General features: G+C 36.5%; 1 protein-coding gene across 2 annotated transcripts; it reads left to right on the top strand.

The window, feature by feature from the left end:
• The first annotated feature begins 2785 nt into the window (after positions 1 to 2785).
• LOC148867014 (16S rRNA processing protein RimM family) lies at positions 2786 to 18577 on the top strand. 2 transcript variants are annotated; one of them, XR_016110520.1, is made up of 11 exons: positions 2804 to 3105; positions 3436 to 3572; positions 3660 to 3794; positions 4404 to 4514; positions 6145 to 6423; positions 7817 to 8016; positions 10071 to 10365; positions 10833 to 10946; positions 11863 to 12196; positions 12468 to 12659; positions 18036 to 18577. XR_016110520.1 is itself a non-coding variant. In XM_088980264.1 (10 exons), the coding sequence occupies exons 1-10, from the start codon at positions 2913 to 2915 to the stop codon at positions 18381 to 18383; spliced, it is 2004 nt and encodes a 667-aa protein (XP_088836390.1). In that variant the 5' UTR covers positions 2786 to 2912; the 3' UTR covers positions 18384 to 18577. The 2 variants fall into 2 exon arrangements, 1 of the variants encoding a protein (XP_088836390.1); XM_088980264.1 differs by lacking the exon at positions 11863 to 12196 and having other exon boundaries at positions 2786 to 3105.
• Positions 18578 to 18813: the final 236 nt, after the last annotated feature.

Below are 18813 nucleotides of genomic sequence, written 5' to 3' on the forward strand. Positions count from 1 at the left end.
AGTCTTGTCACCAGTAGGGGTGTCAATTGGATTGGATTTGGTCAAATCCGCCAATGTGAGTCCATTATAAATGGACCAAGTCCAATCCAATCCAATGAATGTTTTGGACCAATTTGAACCGGTCTAATTCAATGTTTGGACCGTCCAATCTGTTCAAATTCATTTTGATTTAGATTGGTTTCAACCCAAACCTGGTCAATTGACACATATATTCTTAATTATCTTATATCAATGGACCAGATATTGGCTTAATTCAACCCAATCCAATATAAACTTGTTACGAACGAATCAGGTCCAATCCAATCTAATAAATATTTTTGACCGGATTGGTCCAATCCAATATATCTTGTTGGTCCGTCCAAATTGATTTTGGACTGGATGGGGTCTAATCCAAAATCGGTCTATTGACATCCAAAACATTTTGTCACATGGCCAAAGGCCACACAACTACCCCTTTGGGTTGGACTTTAACACCACCACATTCTCGCAGGCCATCTTCAATGGTCAAGGTTAGGGGTGGCAACAAGCCAAGCTTTTCACGAGCTACTTGAGCTCGGCTCGGCTCGGTTTCAACCAAGCTCAAGCTCGAGCCCAATTCAGTGGCTTGATTATTAAACAAGCCGAGCTCGAGCCTACTAGAACTTGGCTCATGAGCTGGCTCGAATATATATATATAATAAAAATATTATAATTATTAATTATTATAATTCTTAAATTTTTAAATATAAAATAAAAAAATAATATATAATTTTTATTTTTATAAAATATTTTATTTCTAAATATTTTTATAATAAAATATATAATAAAATATTTTTAAAAAATATAAAATGAGTCGAGCTGAGCCAAGCTCGAGCTTATGAACTCTTGACTCGAGCTCAAGGTTCTGGCTCGAACTGAGCTCGAGCTTGGTACTATTCGGCTTGGCTCGGCTCGAATCCACCCCTAGTCAAGGTAGAACAACTGCCAATCTTTCGACGCCCATGCTCCCTTTCAGACAAGGGGAAATTTCTTCTTTCTTGCTTAGGCCTCCTCAAGTTGCCTACTCTGTCGTCTTAGAAAACCATCTTAGAATCTGCAAAACTAGTTGAAGTCAATACCTCATAGAATAAACAGAAAGGGAATGGACAAAATCAATGGCTTGGTGACTTTATTACTTGCAACCTTCCATTAGGAATATCTCTCCATGAAATAAAGCACATGAGAAGGGAGATATTCTCAATGCAAGGCTGTAAAGCCTACTCAAATGGGCATTGCCCTAACTGAAGCTGAACTCTTACACAACATGCTCACCTTTGATGTCTTCACCTTAGTGCATGGGATAGTGACCTTGGTATCTAAGGGCCATTCGAAGACTCAAAGAAGAACCACCCCTTCCAACCATGGATTTGAGGACAAATCCCTACAAAGGACCATTGAGTTCGAGTTCAATTGAACACCAACTAGTAAGGAGCACCCTATGAAATTTCAATGCTTTGACCAACCTACTATCTAAGAGAAACATAAGGCTAGCCATGAGACTGTCTTCATACACATACAACTCGTCTGCTTCATCAAGAAAACTCACCTGCTTTACTTGTCCACCTAAGCTTGGACAACATCAACTGTATTAATTGGTCTATATTAGTTTGTATTGAGTATATTGACAAATACCAACCATATTTTTAAAACTTAAATTTATATGTTTATTAATCGTGGTTGTGCCATTCAATCCATTGAATCCCACTTCTCATTAATTATGCATTTAATCACCTTTTATATCCCATTAGATGTGGACCAATGACATATTTGGTTGAGAATTGGATATTTTTAATGTAAACTAATGAAAAGTAAGATATTTTTAATGTAATTAGTTGAGAATTGGATTTAATGTGTAAACAAGGTTAATGAATGCACAGTAGTTGAACTCTAGAAATTGTAATAGATCTAATGTATTTTTAAATAAGATTAAGTAACATTTTAATAACAATAATATTTACGTAATATTTAAAACATAAGATAAATTTGATTTTCTCTTTTTGTAATACACAAAAGTAATAATAAACTAGAAAATAGTTGATTTTGTAATTAAAAAATAATAGTTGCATTTGATTTGTGTCTTGGATCATCTATATTTCTTATGAATCTGAAATATTTTTTTAAATTAGTTATATATTTTATGTAATTATGAATAATTAATAATTTAATTTAAATAAATAATAACATATGAATGACCTTATGTATAGAAATTTATAAAAATCTTTATAATATGTATCTTAGGCTCTTTATTGATATATTATCATCAATTTTTCATGATATCTTCATATCCGACTATATAGAGAGGGAGGGGAATGACACAATAAAAGGGGGTAGGTGGGGGTTTTGTAAAATAAAATAAAAAATAAAATTCATGACATGGAGTAGACCATAATTTTCACTAATATATATTTCTTCATATAATATTAACTATTAAAGTATTCATTTCTTGTATATTTATACCTTATTCATAATTATTTCAATAGTAATGTACTGGGGAGTTTTATTAATGTATCTATCAGTTGGTTAGTACAAACAAAGTATATCCAGATCTAATTTGACACGTTTGTAGGGGCTGTCCCACGACCACGAATAAAGGCGATGTGGCGTGATCTCAAGGGGGATTCCAGGAAACTTACGGTGAGTATTTAACATAGGATCGGATCTCAGAATCGTTAGATTGGGGCTCCTCAGCCACCGGATTGGCGCAATTCATTGGGGGCTACCCAAATCATGGCCGTTTATTTATTTCTGAGTGATGTTGAAACTTGAAACGCTTATCATCTTTAGCAAATAACGACGAACGATTGAGCGGATTCCATTCTAGTCGCTCAGCACTCAATCACTCAGACTGAGTTCGTTCGTTCAGTGAGTAGTGAGTAGTGAGTAGTGACTGAAACATGCAGCGGTCTTCTGTTCTATCTCCCTCACCCACTTCATTCTCTCCGTTCTATCCTCTCCCCAGTAGGCAACCCGTCGAAGTTCTGTTCAGAAATCGTTGCAGGAGCTCCACTAAGTCGTATCCATGGACGAAGCTACAATCCAGTTGTTCCTTTTCTTATCGAAATGCCATTCCTGTTCAACGGAGCACTGGTAACGTGGTTCTCTGAATTTTCTTTTCATAAGTGATATGATTGTTGATAATGCTTTGGATTTGAAATGGTTTCGCTTTTTATGCGTTTATCTAGCAAGTTGTTTACTGGGTTTTGATTTTTGTTATCTGTCTTGCACCTTTATTTTTCGTTTTCATGAATCCTGACCGAGATTTGTTCAACTTCTCTGCCATTAAAAATTGATCTTTCGAAAGATTTTTTTTTATTGGTCTTTCCGTTTCGTTTTTTTCCTGTTATGGATTTTGTTTAATCTGTTTTTTCCTTAATACTTATGAGCTGTTTTGTTCTGTTCTATGAATTTATGCTTCAGCAATTGAAGAAGCTGTTGAAACTAGCAGTGACGAATCAAAATTTATTGAAATTGGGTATTTATCCACTGTACATGGGATTCAGGGAGAGCTTCGTGTAAACCCCACCACTGATTTCCCTGAATTGCGGTTTGCAACGGTAAAAGCTATTCAGAAGAAGGGTGCTGAGCAGTTTGATATGGATTAATATTCTTCGTTTATTCTTATAGGAATTTATTGTTTTCAGCCGGGAAAGAGATGGTTGAGGGACCGAGTTTCTGGAAAAGAGAGAATTCGAGAAGTTGAGTTGGTTGAGGGAAGAGGACACCATGGACAGAAGGGATGGATTGTTAGTTTTGACGGAATTGATACAGTGGAAGAGGTCAGTTTAACATGACTGGGTTATCATTTGGATGTGAAAATTAAAGTCATTTTTACGTTTCCTTTCTAGACATAAATTCTCTCCTGCTGCAGATATTGAAACTTCTATGTGATTGTTAGGTCTGATTGTTAGAAAATTGAAATTTCCTGAGCCAACATAATTGATCCCTTTCAGCTTGGGAGATGTTTCTATAGCACTTTTTATATTGAAAAACAAAATTAATATAGCCTTTTTCTTTTATTTCAGTTTTTCCAATTACATATTATCCATAGAAGTCACCTTTTCAGGCTTATCAACTTTAATACTGTTTCTGGTCTCAATGTATTTTAGCTACGCATGTCTCCAAAATTAACATTTTCATGGTTAATCTTCACTTGGAACTTTGCATTCCCAACTGAAAAATGAAGTTTACTCGGGATTTGAAGCTTACTCATTCCTCACCCTTTTCCTTATTCTTCTTCATTTTAAATTACTTTCTTTAGGCGGTTGTCAAATGCATGGAAAGTTGAAGAATGTTTGCATGTCTTTTTTACACTATGAGTAAGTTGTATATAGTATAATAGCAATAGTATGTCTGACTCCTTTTGTATTCATCTTGTTCCTTTTCAGGCTAGGCAGCTTGTTGGGTCAACTTTACTTGTAAGAGAAGAAGACAGGCCAGCTTTGGATGAAGGCGAGTTTTATACTCCTGATCTTGTTGGCATGAGAGTTATTCTCAAGGTTTGGACTTCATAATACTTATATCCACTTTAGTGAATGACTTTCTGATTACTTTTATTAGTGAAATATGAGTGTCTTTTAAGGGGTAGATTCTTCCAATATGAGTGTCTTTCACCCTTTGTGATCATTATCTTTTTTCTTTTTGATAAATAAAAAGATTGTATATAATAGCCACAAGAAATAAACAATACAAGCATCCCAGGTAGAGGCACGAGATGCTACCTCTCACTTAGACATTAGAAAAGATAGAAAATACAGAAATCAATTGCAACTGAGCCAATTACAAGCTGTCTCTGTTTACCCCTTGTTTAGCTAACCCATCTGCTATGCATTAGCTGTTCTCCTAATCTAATTTATTCTCATGTTCATATTCCTGGTTATCCATTCAAATTTCTTTGTCTCACCCCTATAACACCAAATTATCAAGTCTGGATCTTTCAACCAACCAATTACCTGCTTTGAACCCCTTCAATCTCCAAATTTGTCACACCCAGTTCATTTGCAATCTGTACCCCTTTCATGATAGCGAGCAGTTCCACCCTCATAGAGTCCCCCGATCCCACAGGACTGGAGAATAGAGCCATAATGTTTCCTTCCTTGTTTCTCAACACCCCTCCTATACCTGAGGGGCCTGGATTGCCTTGGCTACTCTCATCGAAGTTTAATTTCACGAACTCTTCAGCTGGGGGCATCTACAAAACCTTCTCTTTACTCTTGAGGAGGAGATTTTTGCCACTGCTTTCCCCCTTGTGATCATTATCCTGAAAAGCTTCAAGAAGAACTATGTGAATTGGACATTGATGTCTGTAATTGTCTTACACACAATACAAGTGTCATAAAGAATGGCCCTATCAAACCATGATTCTCATTGTTTATTTCATATCATATGGGTACATTTTAATGTTTAAACATTTGGGTTCATACGAGTATAAACAGGACAGCAATATACCATGGAAGGCTGATATGCAACACAAACTAAAATGTAAATACTTGGTGAAAACAAGGTATTTGATTAACTGAGAATTTTTTGGATGAGCATTGGTATGTATCCATGTCAGGAAATATGATACAAGTGTCTGAAACAACCGCATTGTCAGAAGTTGTGGTGTGTTAGTTGCAAAGTTCCATTATAGGAGGATGTCTATCTTAAAAAGAACCTTTTGTTTGATATTGTACACATCCTACTTCTTATTTATTTCTTTATTTATTTGTCTTTAGCATGTCTATATAACATTCTCATATTTGAATCCATATTTTTCTTTGAAATTATAGAGCACCTCTTTTTTCTGTCATTCTTCTTTCTGTTTCCTTTTCTATCTTATCACTCTGAGGTTTTTTCTTAGGCTGTGTTTAGTTGCAGTGCAAATGATTTGGGTGCAAATTCTGATTTATTTTTGTTTCAAAATTTTCCTTATTTTTGTCTCAAATTGAAGTAAAACAAGACCTCAAGCAAAATAAAGCAAAATCCAAAACAAAATTAAACCAGAATTTGCATTCTTTTCATTTGCACTCCCATGCATCTATACTAAAGCAAATAAAATTTCACTGCAACCAAACACAGCCTTAAGAATGATATTTGCAGCTTCTATTTTCATAAGCACTGATTATAATTTTTGCATATTAACTATAGGACACAAATGAAGCAGTTGGTACTGTCATTGATGTCTTCAATAGCGGTGCTGGTGACCTTTTGCAAGTAATGCTTAATCCATCTGAAGGAATGGTAGGAACTGGTTTATCAAAATCAGAAACTGGTATTTCTGGGCGCCTTGTTTGGGTCCCATTTGTTGAAGCAATTGTTCCTGATGTTGATATGACTAGAAGAGAAATGCATATTACACCTCCAAAGGGGCTTCTGGAGTTGAATTTACGTTCTGATATGAGGTCCAAGAAAGAAAGGCGCAAGCTGGTTAGGCCTGCTTCTTTATTTGCTTTTATATCTTATGAGTTATTTAGGTGATTTTCTGGACCATTCCTATCACATATTACCATCAAGAGCATCTTCTTCCCAACATCTTGGCATTACTTTTATTTGCATTATGGTTTCTCTAAAAAACAAAATGCCTGCCTCGATATCAATTTGGAAGATAGCACAACAAGATTCCAATGTATATTTTGCATGAATTCCTATTCTAGAAATTGAATATGTATCATGTTTTTAACGTCAATGTTACAGCTACTATGCCTTCCTCTCTTGTGTGCATCTATGTATGGAGTTGCCTTGCATATGTTCTTAATGAGTTTCCTTAAAGACCACATGCACCATTTCAAATACCTTCATAAAGTAATATTCAAATATTAAAAGAACTTCATGACATTCTACTTTTGTTCATTGGATTTTTGTGTATGAGATGAATGGAAAAACTCTTTTTAAAATAAGAAGATTAATAACAGGAGTTAACAGTAAAGACATTTGATTTTCTGTCTTTAATACTGTGTTAGCTGTGGAAAAAAAAATTAAAGTTGAATTAGTTGTATTTGTGGAGACATATTCCCTAGACATAATTTTAAATGAAGTGGTGTCCTTCATCATGTACTATTAGTTACTTGTACGCCTAAGACATTGCTTTTTATTTTTCAATAAAAGTAGAAAATTTTATTAAAGAAAACAAAGAAACAAGTACCATATAACTTCCAAAAGGCCGCCGCACATTTATTAGACAAAAACAACATTCTCAGTGGCACTTAAAGACACACATCCCTCAATAAAACCACCCTCCACTCCTCACAGAAACCATATAACTACAAACCGCAAGCAGACGTCCCTAAGACACTAATTTACCAATTGATAAATATAACTTTCCAGTTGCTGTTCTTTTTAATTTGGAAGGATATGCACATCTAAAACTGCATAAAATATTGTATTTCTAGGCTTTTTGTGGGATATTTAGTTAAGGTGATGACTCTAAAAATCTCTTGTCATTCTTAGAGGGGAGGTGGCCTATCAGTTACTGGTAAAGAAAATGGGATGGTAGTTTACTGCAATACCACTACCTGTATCAAATTTTATGTAAGAGAATGAATGTTATTGTCAGAAATTTTCTCTTTCAACTCCCATTTAGGATTTTTTAGCTAGGTTACCCAGATATGGTGAGGACACAGCTGGATGCGGTATTGGAAACAGAGGTTACACTGAAAATTGAAGTATCTGACACAATACAGTACCTTTATACAGGTACCTATATGCCATAGATTTTTGGGTCATGGCTTCATGCCAAACTACTTAGGACATTAGGATGTATAGCTGTTGTAGTTGCTCTCCTGATAATCTAGTTATTAATTGGTTTACCAAAACATTGCAGGAATGGAAACAAAGAAAGAAGTTCCAACAACGCCTCATAGCAGCAAAGAAGAAACTCTGTGAAATGGAACAGAAACATGTGTTTGAAGGGTTTGGATTTGGAGAGAAAGAACAGAGGAGCATGCTAGCGGATCAGATTGTGACTATAAATTCCAGCCTGCTCCAACTTGCATTGCAGAATACTCAAATGCACACTGAGAGGTGAAGTGCAATTTATTTTATGGTGAAGAATTCAATCTTATGAAATATGAATTGGATCCATCATTTTATAATCCAAATAACATATTTTGAGGGAGATCATTATATTTAACTAAAACTTGGAGGAGATGATGATGAAGTTTTTTGTTCAAAATCTAGAAAAAAAATCATGCATCTTGAAATTCTTTTGAAGCTTTAAAAACATTATTTTAAAATTTTAAGTTTTTAACCATGTCCACTGTTTGTTGATACCTCGTTATAGGATCTGAAGAGATTTAAACGAGTTAATTAGATAAACCTTTCCTGCTCGAATCCTAAATCATAGATGAGTCATCCATCTATTTTATTATGAACCAACTCAGCCATTCATTAGAGATTCTTAGAGATTCTTGTTAGCATACTATTAAGGTTGATGCAATGGGACATACTCTTCTTCTAAATGAATATCTTTCTTCTTGATGAGATAAATATTCTTAATATTTGGTCTCAAAGATCATTTTGCTACATTACTTGAATTGGAAAATTTGAAGCCTTCTAGATTTATTTGACAGTTTCTTTCTTCATCATTCATCAGATCTTATCTTTCACTGTCCATAGGGAGGTGCTATTTAGTAATTTCCTTTGCATGGTCTTCATTCATTTGTTTAATCAGGGAAAAGTTTTGAGCCCACTCTTTAGTTCTTGCAGACCATGAATAGGTATTCAAGATACCTTATGCCTGCTAACTTCTCTCAATGATGGTTGGGCCTGGTTCTTAGACATAGCAGGATTGTCTAGAATATGCTCTTACATGCCATTTCTTTTGGTGCATTTGGAACAAGAGGAATGAAATGATACGGTATTCATGGCAAATTGTCTCCTAGTCAAGCCAGTTTTAGCAAGGTACTTTTCAAATTCAAAATGATCTAAATGACTTGAGGATGGACAAGCGCATTGTTTAATCTTCAACTTGGTCTTTTAATGCTAGAGAGGAACTATTCTAATAATCAGGTATATCTAATGATCTAATCTTATATTTGATCAATGCTTAGAGATGTGGGGTTCAAGTATGATAGGAATCTACAGAAATTATGGAGTGGTGCTTTCTTACTGATGATATATTGTCAATTATAATTTGAAACATTTATGAGGCTTTTGGAGTTCCACGGGCCAAGAACTACCAAATATCTTAGGTTTTTAATGTGGTTCTAACATTGTTATTCACTTGGGAAAGTGTCCAGGGAAGGGATTTGGTTATTTCCCTCCATAATCAAAGAGCTCTTCACCTTAGCTGGTCTTTGGATATCTTATTTAATGGTTTAATGGGTATGAAGTATGCTACTGAGATTGCAGAGGATCTGTAGCTAGTAATGAAAGCTTGTTGACTAAATTGTTTTTTTCTCTGTTCCCTTCTTTGAAGACAGAAAAATCTGTTAATGCTATATTCTATAAAGTCAATTTAGGTTTATCTTTGTAGATCGTGAAGTTAGTGGAATTTGAAAAAAACTTTTTTTTTTTATGAATGAATGGTATTTTATTAAAGAGATAAAAATAGTACAAACATGAAGCACCCTAAGAGGAGGCACAAGGTGTTACCTGATGAAATGGATGAAAGTAATGAAAATATTTTGACATCAGCTGAATCAGTTGTTGTATGTTAGTGCTGGAATTTCAGACAGTGGTCTGAAGTTTGTCTTTAACTAAAAGCCTAATTACTAGGCCTTAGTCCTTGATGAAAAGAAGAGGTGATGAACATCTTAGGGAGGCAAAGACATTGCAATATCATTTTGCATCAAATGAATCTTTATGGGATGGGCTTGACTTTGATGCTAAATTGCACTGTGTTGAATATCTTCATAAATTTTAGTATTATTAATAGCAACTTATGATTTCTTTGTAATTGTATCTTTTGGAAGTAAAATGATTTGTTGACTCATTTTCCAGTTTCAATTTTTATCATAATTGGCCGTTATTTTTATTTAAAACTAGATTTTTTTTTTCAATCAAATAAAAGTAATGAAGTACTTCAGTAATTGTGACTGATGTCTTTAGTTTTCATGTTTGACTTCTTGCACCAGATGGGATTTATTGAACTTCATCAGTGCTAAGCAATTGAAAAGGCCTTTCAGTATATCAAAGGAATGCCTCACACCTAGGGGGAGCAACGAGAAGCTGGATAGAGACCATGAGTTACAACAAACAGGAGTTCGTCTCTTGTCTGAAGGAAAACATGCAGTTGTTGTAGTAGTGAGTGGCAGTAACAGTCAGGAAGATGGATCCATACCCAAAAATGTTGATTCTGAAAGTGAAGAGAATTCATCAAATGCCTCCCTTCTTCAGGAATTACTTCATGATGATGAAAGATTTGCAAAGGTCGCATACTTTTTCATTTTCAAATGCTACTATCTGGTGCTTGATAAAGATCTGAAAATATACCTCATTCTGTCTTTTGTTGCATAAAATTATTTGGAGTCAGTTGGCCATTACCCAATGTTGATCCCAGCTGTCTAAGGTCTTGGGAGGAGTGGGCTGGATAAAGACCTAATATTCAGCATTTTTTGCATAAAATGGCTGCTCTCATACGTGAATTCATGTTCCTCAAACTTGTCAGCCTGAGATTTTACCATCAAATGAAGCAGTGGTCCCTTATATTTAAATAATTATAGTCTGCAGATACATGACGGTGAATATGGTTGTCTATTTACACCACTACTGGAGTCAACCTCATGCCATAACTATCTTTTGCATACCGACATGTGCATAATGTCAAACTGCATATTGATCATTATATATGCAACATTTATGTAACGTGATCTAAGACTAATGTTGTAAAATTGCAGATAAAAGAAGAGCATGCCTCAGTACCTCTAGTTATTGTTTCTCCATCTCAAGAAATCCAATCATTGAAAAAGCCTTTCCTGGATCATGATTATTTTTCTCTTGACAGTGAAAAGGTTTGTACACTTCAACTCCTGAATGGTACCAGTAAAATTATTTGCTGCAACAATTTGCATGCAGTATCTTTATTTTCTACTAAAGTACTAATTTAATCAGCCAATAACTTGAAATTAGGTTTGTTGTTCCTTCCATGATGACTTATTCTTCTTTCCTTTTCTATGGTGAGATTTCACAGTTTTCACTTTGTTTTGATTATGTACAGCTGTTCTGGTTAGTATATGATGCAATTTTCTTCATATTACTTAATTTTAGGTTGCCATTGCACAATGCTGGATAAAATTATACAATAGAAAGTCATGTAATGTACTGAAGATTTAACAAGTTAGGAACTATTTTAGGGTTCTTCTGTTGAAGCTTAGGCCATTAATTTCTTGCATAGGGGATGGGAGAGTAAGCATGCTCTTGTCTCTTGTTCTTCCTCTTTTGTAGGTCTTTTCTTCTACCTTACTTTTATTCTTCAATAAAATAAATCTCTTTGATATGATCACTAGTAAAAAAAGTTTGTTTTCAGTGGAAATGCTGCTTGGAGATTTCAGGACTGTTAGAATATTGTTAAAAATGGTGAAAACTGAGTTCACTGGATTTATTTATTGATATTTTAGGAAATATAGTATATTCATAGGTACACACTTTCTAATTAACATAGCATGATAAACTACCATATAAATTGAGGAATACAAGTACAGGAATCAAGGTTCAAAGTATTGACACACCTGATAACAGGCGTATTGGGTGTTTTGATAAATAACTTTTTTTTTAGTTTTTTTTTTTTTAATTGCTTCAGGGGGATTGATTTTAGACATGCCTACCTCCTGAAAGTGCTCAAAATCTGAAAAAAAAATTCTTATTTGGGGTATCAGAGAGCTCCCAATATGATATGATGTATCGTATTGAAATTTTGAACCTTGACAGGAAGCATCACCCTGGTGTATATCAGATTGGGCTTAGGTCGAGGGCTTAAAGGTGGTGGTTGTCCCTGAGAATTGAAGTTGATTTGAGCAGTGCAAGTAGATGGCAACTGGAGTTGAGTGGCTCTGGAATTGGTTCATCTCAGCAGGAAGATCATGTCCATTACTGTAGCAAGCTTACAATTTCTTGTTTCTAGATTTTCAGGGATCATAATGCCTTGGATGATAGTTTCACCAAGTGCTCTATGCTGGTTATGTATAGAGACTAAATCCTCCTGTGCAGATCCCTATTTTGGGGTCTAACATATAGGCTTGTCGCTTGTAACATCCACTTTTTGGTAAACATACAGTTTCTGTAAAGCTTCTTGGTTCATCATTATGTACTTGAATGCTACTTATCAATGTATAAGGCTTTGACCTTAGTTTATAAAAGAAAGTAAACCTTTATTCTTAATATAATTCCTTGCAGTGTTTTTTTCTTTATATAGACCGGATATTCCTCCTTTTACTTTATATTTCTTCTCCCTGACATTTTACTTCTCTAAAATAGTGTGTGTTCTGTATGATTCTGAGTTCTGATATTACTTCATCCTCTGGATATTTTCATAGGTCTGGTTTCTAGAAGAAGAGAGGTTACCGATTCTTAGCAGTTCATCTGAGGAGAAAAAGAGACACAAAATTTTGCTGAAATCACCATGGGAGATACTCCAATCACCAGTTGGATCTGGTGGAGTTTTCAGCTTACTCTCATCCCACAACATTCTAGAGAATTTCTGTGAAATGGGTGTGGAGTATGTGCAGGTTAGGCATTTCTTGGAACATGGTTCTTTGCATATAGAAATTAATTAAAATTCTAGAATATACATTTGGTACTACAGACTCTGTCAGAGTTCTCTAATGTAAATCCTGTATTTACATGTTTTCTCTGTACTAGTATAATGTTCGGCCAGAAAATTTCTAGGAATTATTTGGTTGTATTTTTTTCTAAATTAATCCCATGGTTGAACCTCCTATTGTCTTCTATAGTATGTTGAGTATGGAAGGCAAATAATCTAAACCACATCATTAATTCCTATTCGAACTGTTTAAATTGTAAATGAATTTTCAGGTTTATTGGTAATTTTTTTTGGAAAAAGGTAAGGTATTTTATTAAATGAAAAACCAGTACAAAGGAGCCTAGGCCATTAGAGGTTGCCTAGAGCCACCACAAATTACAGATACATCCAGTTCTGATATCTAAACAACAGACTCAAATTCTGATTTTTAAACACCTCTGTTGCCGACACCCAGGACAGAAGTTTACCCACAGCTTTCTGCACCATTTCCTCTGGAGATTTAGCTTTGCCCTGAAAAATTCTGTTATTTCTTTCAATCCAGATAGTCCAAAGCACAGCAGCCGGGATAGTCTTCCAAACCAAGGTACCTTTCTTGCTGAGACCCTCAATCTGCCAACACAACAGCAGATCCTTCAGAATTTGGCATTACCCAGCTGATTTCCAAAGCTTGAAGAAAATGCCTCCAAATATAATTCGAGACTGGGCAATGTAAGGCCAGATGTTCAGTAGTTTCTATTGCCCCACCACACAAGCCACATGACATGTCCGAAATCTGTATGCCACATTTCACTAGATTAACTTTGGATAGACATTTATTTAAAGCCATTGTCCAGAGCAAAAACTTCACTTTGGAAGGACTGATTGAGTTCCAAATCTGCTTAGCTGGAAAGTTTCCCTGACCTGAACTTATCAACTTACTGACCATAGACTTTACAGAGAACCTGCCATCAGCTTCCCTTTTCCATCTCCAAGCATCCTCCATGTTTGGGTCAATCCTCTGGTTATGGAGCAGGCCCAACAGATTTGCATACTCTTCAATTTCCCAATCCAAGAGACGCCTCCTACAAGTTAGGTTCCAACTGAATGAGTTACCATCCACATTGAAATTCTCAGCTACCGAGGAATCCTGATTTACAGAAATTTGATACAAGAGAGGAAAGGCATATTTCAGACACACTTCAGAACACCAAGAGTCTTTCCAAAATTTAATTCTTTCCCCATTTCCCAAGTTGTAACCGATTCCTTCCTCAAATAAATTAGAGTTCTTCATTATACCTGTCCAAATGGAGCTTATCCCTCTTGAAATAGAAGAATTGGATCTCCAATCACCCCAAGCCACTCCATATTTGTCCACAATCAGCTTTCTCCACCAAGCATTTCTTTCATCTCCAAATCTCCAAAGCCATTTACACAGGAGGGCAGAATTGAATTTCTTCAATTTTCTTATTCCCAACCCTCCAATTTCCCTTAGGAAGACACAATTGATCCTAGTTTACAACATAAACCTTCTTCTCCTCCTCCCAACCTCTCCAGAGAAAATTTTTCTGTAGTTGCTCCAATCTGTTAGCCACTTTGGAAGAAATAGGAAAGAGGGAGAGGAAGTAAGTAGGTAGATTAGAAAGAGTACTCTTAATCAAAATCACTCTCCCCCCGAAAGAAAGGTATTTAGCTTTCCAGGAAGCCAATTTCTTCTTCATTCTTTAATCCACTGGATTCCAAATCTGAGAGGAAGTATATTTAGCTCCAAGAGGGAGCCCCAAGTACTTGAACCGGAAGATGGGTAGTCTGACAAGCCATAACTTCTGCACAAACTTCTAGATTTGTAACAAGACCTACAGGGATAATTTGAGATTTACTCAAATTTACCTTGAGGCTAGACACCACCTCAAACCAACTCAAGATTCCAAGCACCACCTCCAGTTGATTTGGAGAAGCATCAACAAAGCATAAGGTGTCATCAGCAAATTGAAGAACATTAACTTTTTCTTTTCCCGGAGCAATTGCAAAGCCCTCCCAAAGCCCATTCTCAGCAGCCTTCTTGCTAAAGAGAGAGAATATTTCTATGACGCAAATGAAGAGTAGGGGAGAGAGAGGGTCACCTTGCCTCAAACCTCTTGAACTTCCAAAAAACCCTGTTGATTGCCCGTTAACTAAGATGGAGAACTTAGGAGTCTTAACACAAACTCTGATCCAGTTTCTCCAAAGCTGCCCAAAATTCATTTTCTCCAAAATCAGATCCAAGCAGTGCCAGTTAACATGATCATAAGCTTTTTCAATATCCAGTTTGCACAAAACACCTGGGGTCCCCTAACACACACTTCATTCTTTCAGCCAAAACCTTAGCCGAGATTTTGTAGAAACTGTGCAAGAGACTAATGGGCCTGAAGTCCTTTATATTGACAGCCCCTTCAATTTTTGGAATGAGGAAAGCAAAAAAGAAACCTCAGAAGAAGAGGAAAGCAAAGAAGAAACTTCAGAAGAAAACTAGCAAGCCTAAAAAGTATGCACTGATTTATAAGAATTTTTAAATCCTCCACCCTTGGAAAGCCCCCACTTCTTCCCTTCATTAACTCTGGCGTGCAAGATTCAAAGCACTCAAACTGAGGACGATCCTGGCTGTCCAGAAGAACTGCTTGTGGACGGATCAGATTGATCCCACGGCCATCTTCTTCCCCTCCGTCGACCTCTGGCAAGCTACTCAGTGGCGGTTTGAAACTCAACGAACTTTTATGAAACTCTTGCGGTAGTGAGCTTTCTCCCTCGTCTTCTAAGACCGTCGTGTTAGAGATGTCCGAGCTCCTTCCCTGCAATCGGAACTGACTGTTCTCATGAATCTCCTACATCCAACTTCGGACCGTCGGCAGCGGTTCAGGCCAAATGTGGATTTCAAATACTGACTCCCCCACAACAACCTCCACTTTTTCAGGAATCTTCCCGAACCTTATCACCTTCATTCGAACCCATTCATAGGTTGAAAGCTTCTCAAGGGAGTCATCGGTTCCCACAAAACCACCGCAAGCATTCCCTATGTTCTTGATCACACTCGGGCACCACAGTACCAAAGGGAGACCATACACCCTCACCCAGATGGTTTTTGAACGGTCTGAATCTTCGCTTGATTCCGGATAGAAGCAGCCAGTGCTTGCCCCCCACCAGTCCAAAAAGAGGTGATTTCTCCCCATTTTCCATGGACCCTGCTTAATGATCCAAGCCGCCGTTGATCTCGACGAGAATATGAATAGGGAGAGGTCATCGGCTAATTTCTTTACTTTCACTCCTCCCACCTCCTCCCAAAATCTACTTACCCATTTTTCCACTTATTGAAAACCTGCCCTCCACTGAAATCTTCCCACCAAGCAATCTCTCAGGAATCTCCTTCTGGCCTCTACGCCTTGGGACACTGTAAATATCATCAGTCTGTCCTCCACCTTCTTGATTTCAGATTGCCCAAAATCCAGCCAAACTCCAGCCATAACCGCCTTACTGTAGAAGTTTGGTCTCCTTGCCCCCTTCTCTACACCCCTGTACCAATTCTTAGCTTCCCATCTCCTTCCACCTCCCTGATCTTTCCGAAGAGATCTACCTCGAAACATCTTCACCCCAAGCCTAGGAGTACACCCCGAACCTAGGATTTCGTTTGATGCCGCTGGAGATTTGCAATACACTTTGAATCACCTTGTGACCTCTAATCAACATCAGAAATCACTTTGAAATCACCCAACAGAGCTTTGGCATTCTGATCATAATTTCCATTATTGAAAATCTCATGGTAATGGATAAATTTAGCCATTGCATGATTTTGGCTACTTTTGAGATTCTTTCGGTAACTTACTTTAGTATACTTCTTTATTCAACATAAATGATTAAAATCAAATATATTTTCAATAATATTAAGAGTCTAAGGCCCAGATTGAAAAGATATTGTCTGCTCTAATGGTTAATTATTTGCTCTCCTTCATTATAACAGTTCCTGGCATTTCACTCTTGGAGGCTTGTTACTAATGGTTCTAAACTTGGGAAGTGGTTTTGGAGGTTTGGGCCGGAGAAGGAAAGACATTCACTTTGGAGGAGAGTGTTGGTGGGTAAGTATGGGGTAGTGAGGTTTGGGTCGGAACCAAGGGAGACTAGCTCTTCTTATGGGCTTTGTGTGTGGAAAGGAATTATGAGATTTAATCAGGAATTCAAAAACTTAACCAGGTTCTTATTGAGGGATGGGGTTAGGATAAGGTTCTGGGAAGATAATTGGTCTGGGGTTGGTAAGTTGAACGATCTATGTCCAAGGTTGTAGAGATTGTCTGAACATGACATCACCCTCAGCCAGTGCTATGAGAGACTTGGGTGCAGCTGGTTTGATGTCCAAAATTAAGGAGACTTTTGTTTGAGGGGGAGCTTGAAGAGTGTCTTGTTTTGCCGGAAAAGTTGGAGAAATGGAGAAGTGCATCCAGAGTCTTATGTGATAGATGAAGACCACTTAGATTAAAGGAAAATTTTATAAAATAGTTGTAAAGACAGCTATGTTGTATGGAGTAGAATGTTGAGCAGTCAAGAAACATGTCCAGAATGAGTGTGGCAGAAATGTATGCTAAGATGGATGAGTGGAAAAACTGGAAAGGATAGGGTCATAAATTAAGTCATTTGAAAGAACCTAGGAGTAGCTCCAATAAGTAATAAAGTGAGAGAGTAGACTAAGATGGTTTGGTCATGTGCATAAAAACCACCAACAGCACCACACCCAACACTCATGAGTGATATGTTGCAAGTCGAAGGGGCTTGAAGGCTAGGGGTCGACCAAAAAGGACATGGGTAGAAGTAGTTAGAAATGATTTAAGTGCCCATAATTTAACTATGGATATGGCATTAAACGGAAAAGAATGGCAAGACAGAATTCCTGTTAACAAATGCCAACCCCATATAGTTGGGGTAAAGCTTGGATGATGATGATGATGCACACACACACACACACTTTTCCCATAGATGTGTCTGAAAGTCCATGATTTTTCATCTTTCCTTGTCAGACTATTAGATGAATTGGATTCCGACTCCGGTGTTTGTGTCCATGCATTACTGGATATAGTGGAAAATCAAATATTGTTTCCTACTAAATGAGCAAGCAAAAACTTATATCTATACTATTATAATGAGGATACTTGCCTTGGTTTTGGTGCAGGTCATAAAAGTTAAATTTGATTATATAATGTCAGCTTATATCTTTCCCTTTCACTTGCATTCGTGCATAGCATGTGCACTTAACAAATATAAACACTGCCTTGCGTTTATTTGAGATTTTAAATTGTGATTTGAACTTTTTTAACCTATAAATGTGCATTTTTTTTCTATTCAGGTTTGCAGCTTGGTTCAGCAATCTGTTCTTGGTCATCCTTTATTTTTTGGGCTTGTTGATTCCTGCAAAGCAGATATAGGTATCAGAATCTTCAACAGCGGCAAAGATGGTAGAGAAGATTTCGACATGATATTCTCCATGAGGTTTCTGGAGAAGATTACAAGACAATTGGATAAACTCCAGTTCTATACTATAGCAAAACAAAATTCACATGTTGAGAAGGTGGAGAAGGAATGGGTTGATATCGTGCCCGACTCTCCTAATTCATATGAATTTCATTGTTCTATATATAGCTCCTTGAATGCTTGCTCTGCTGATAAAATATGCCTAATGGAGCTTACTGATTGATTTATTGACCTAAAAAATGAACCGAGTTGTATAGCACTTCCCTTCTGTGAGCTGATCCTTGTGCAACTCTGCTCTGTATAGGGTTTGTATATTTGTAGACTTGTAATAAGAGACAAATTCTCTTAGATTTTTAAAGGATGTTTTCCTTGATAAATATTACTTTGCATATGGCAAATCAATATTATTTGATTCAAGGCGTGTAAAGCACGAAGTGCTTAAAGAAAAATACTTTTCTCAATTCATTCTATCTAGGATTGGAAATCGCCCCTAAAGATCAGCTTGTGTCTATACATATATAATCTAACTAAATTGATACGTCTGTCACCTGTCAATGGACCAAATATTGGTCCAACCCGACCTGGTCCAATGAGTCCATTACATATGGACCAGGTCCTATTCAATCTAATAAAAACTTTGGACCTATTGGACC

Source organism: Nelumbo lutea, chromosome 3 (assembly GCF_056320005.1).
Source record: "Nelumbo lutea isolate HS-2025 chromosome 3, American lotus-T2T, whole genome shotgun sequence".
Classification (NCBI taxonomy): domain Eukaryota; kingdom Viridiplantae; phylum Streptophyta; class Magnoliopsida; order Proteales; family Nelumbonaceae; genus Nelumbo; species Nelumbo lutea.

What these genes read in the sequence shown, in the direction of transcription:
- LOC148867014 (XM_088980264.1), top strand. Translation starts at nt 2,913, where the DNA reads ATGCAGCGGTCTTCTGTTCTATCTCCCTCACCCACTTCATTCTCTCCG. An exon ending in GCATGAGAGTTATTCTCAAG is followed by an intron (nt 4,515 to 6,144) that starts GTTTGGACTTCA and finishes TATTAACTATAG; the next exon opens with GACACAAATGAAGCAGTTGG. An exon ending in AGAAAGAAAGGCGCAAGCTG is followed by an intron (nt 6,424 to 7,816) that starts GTTAGGCCTGCT and finishes AAAACATTGCAG; the next exon opens with GAATGGAAACAAAGAAAGAA.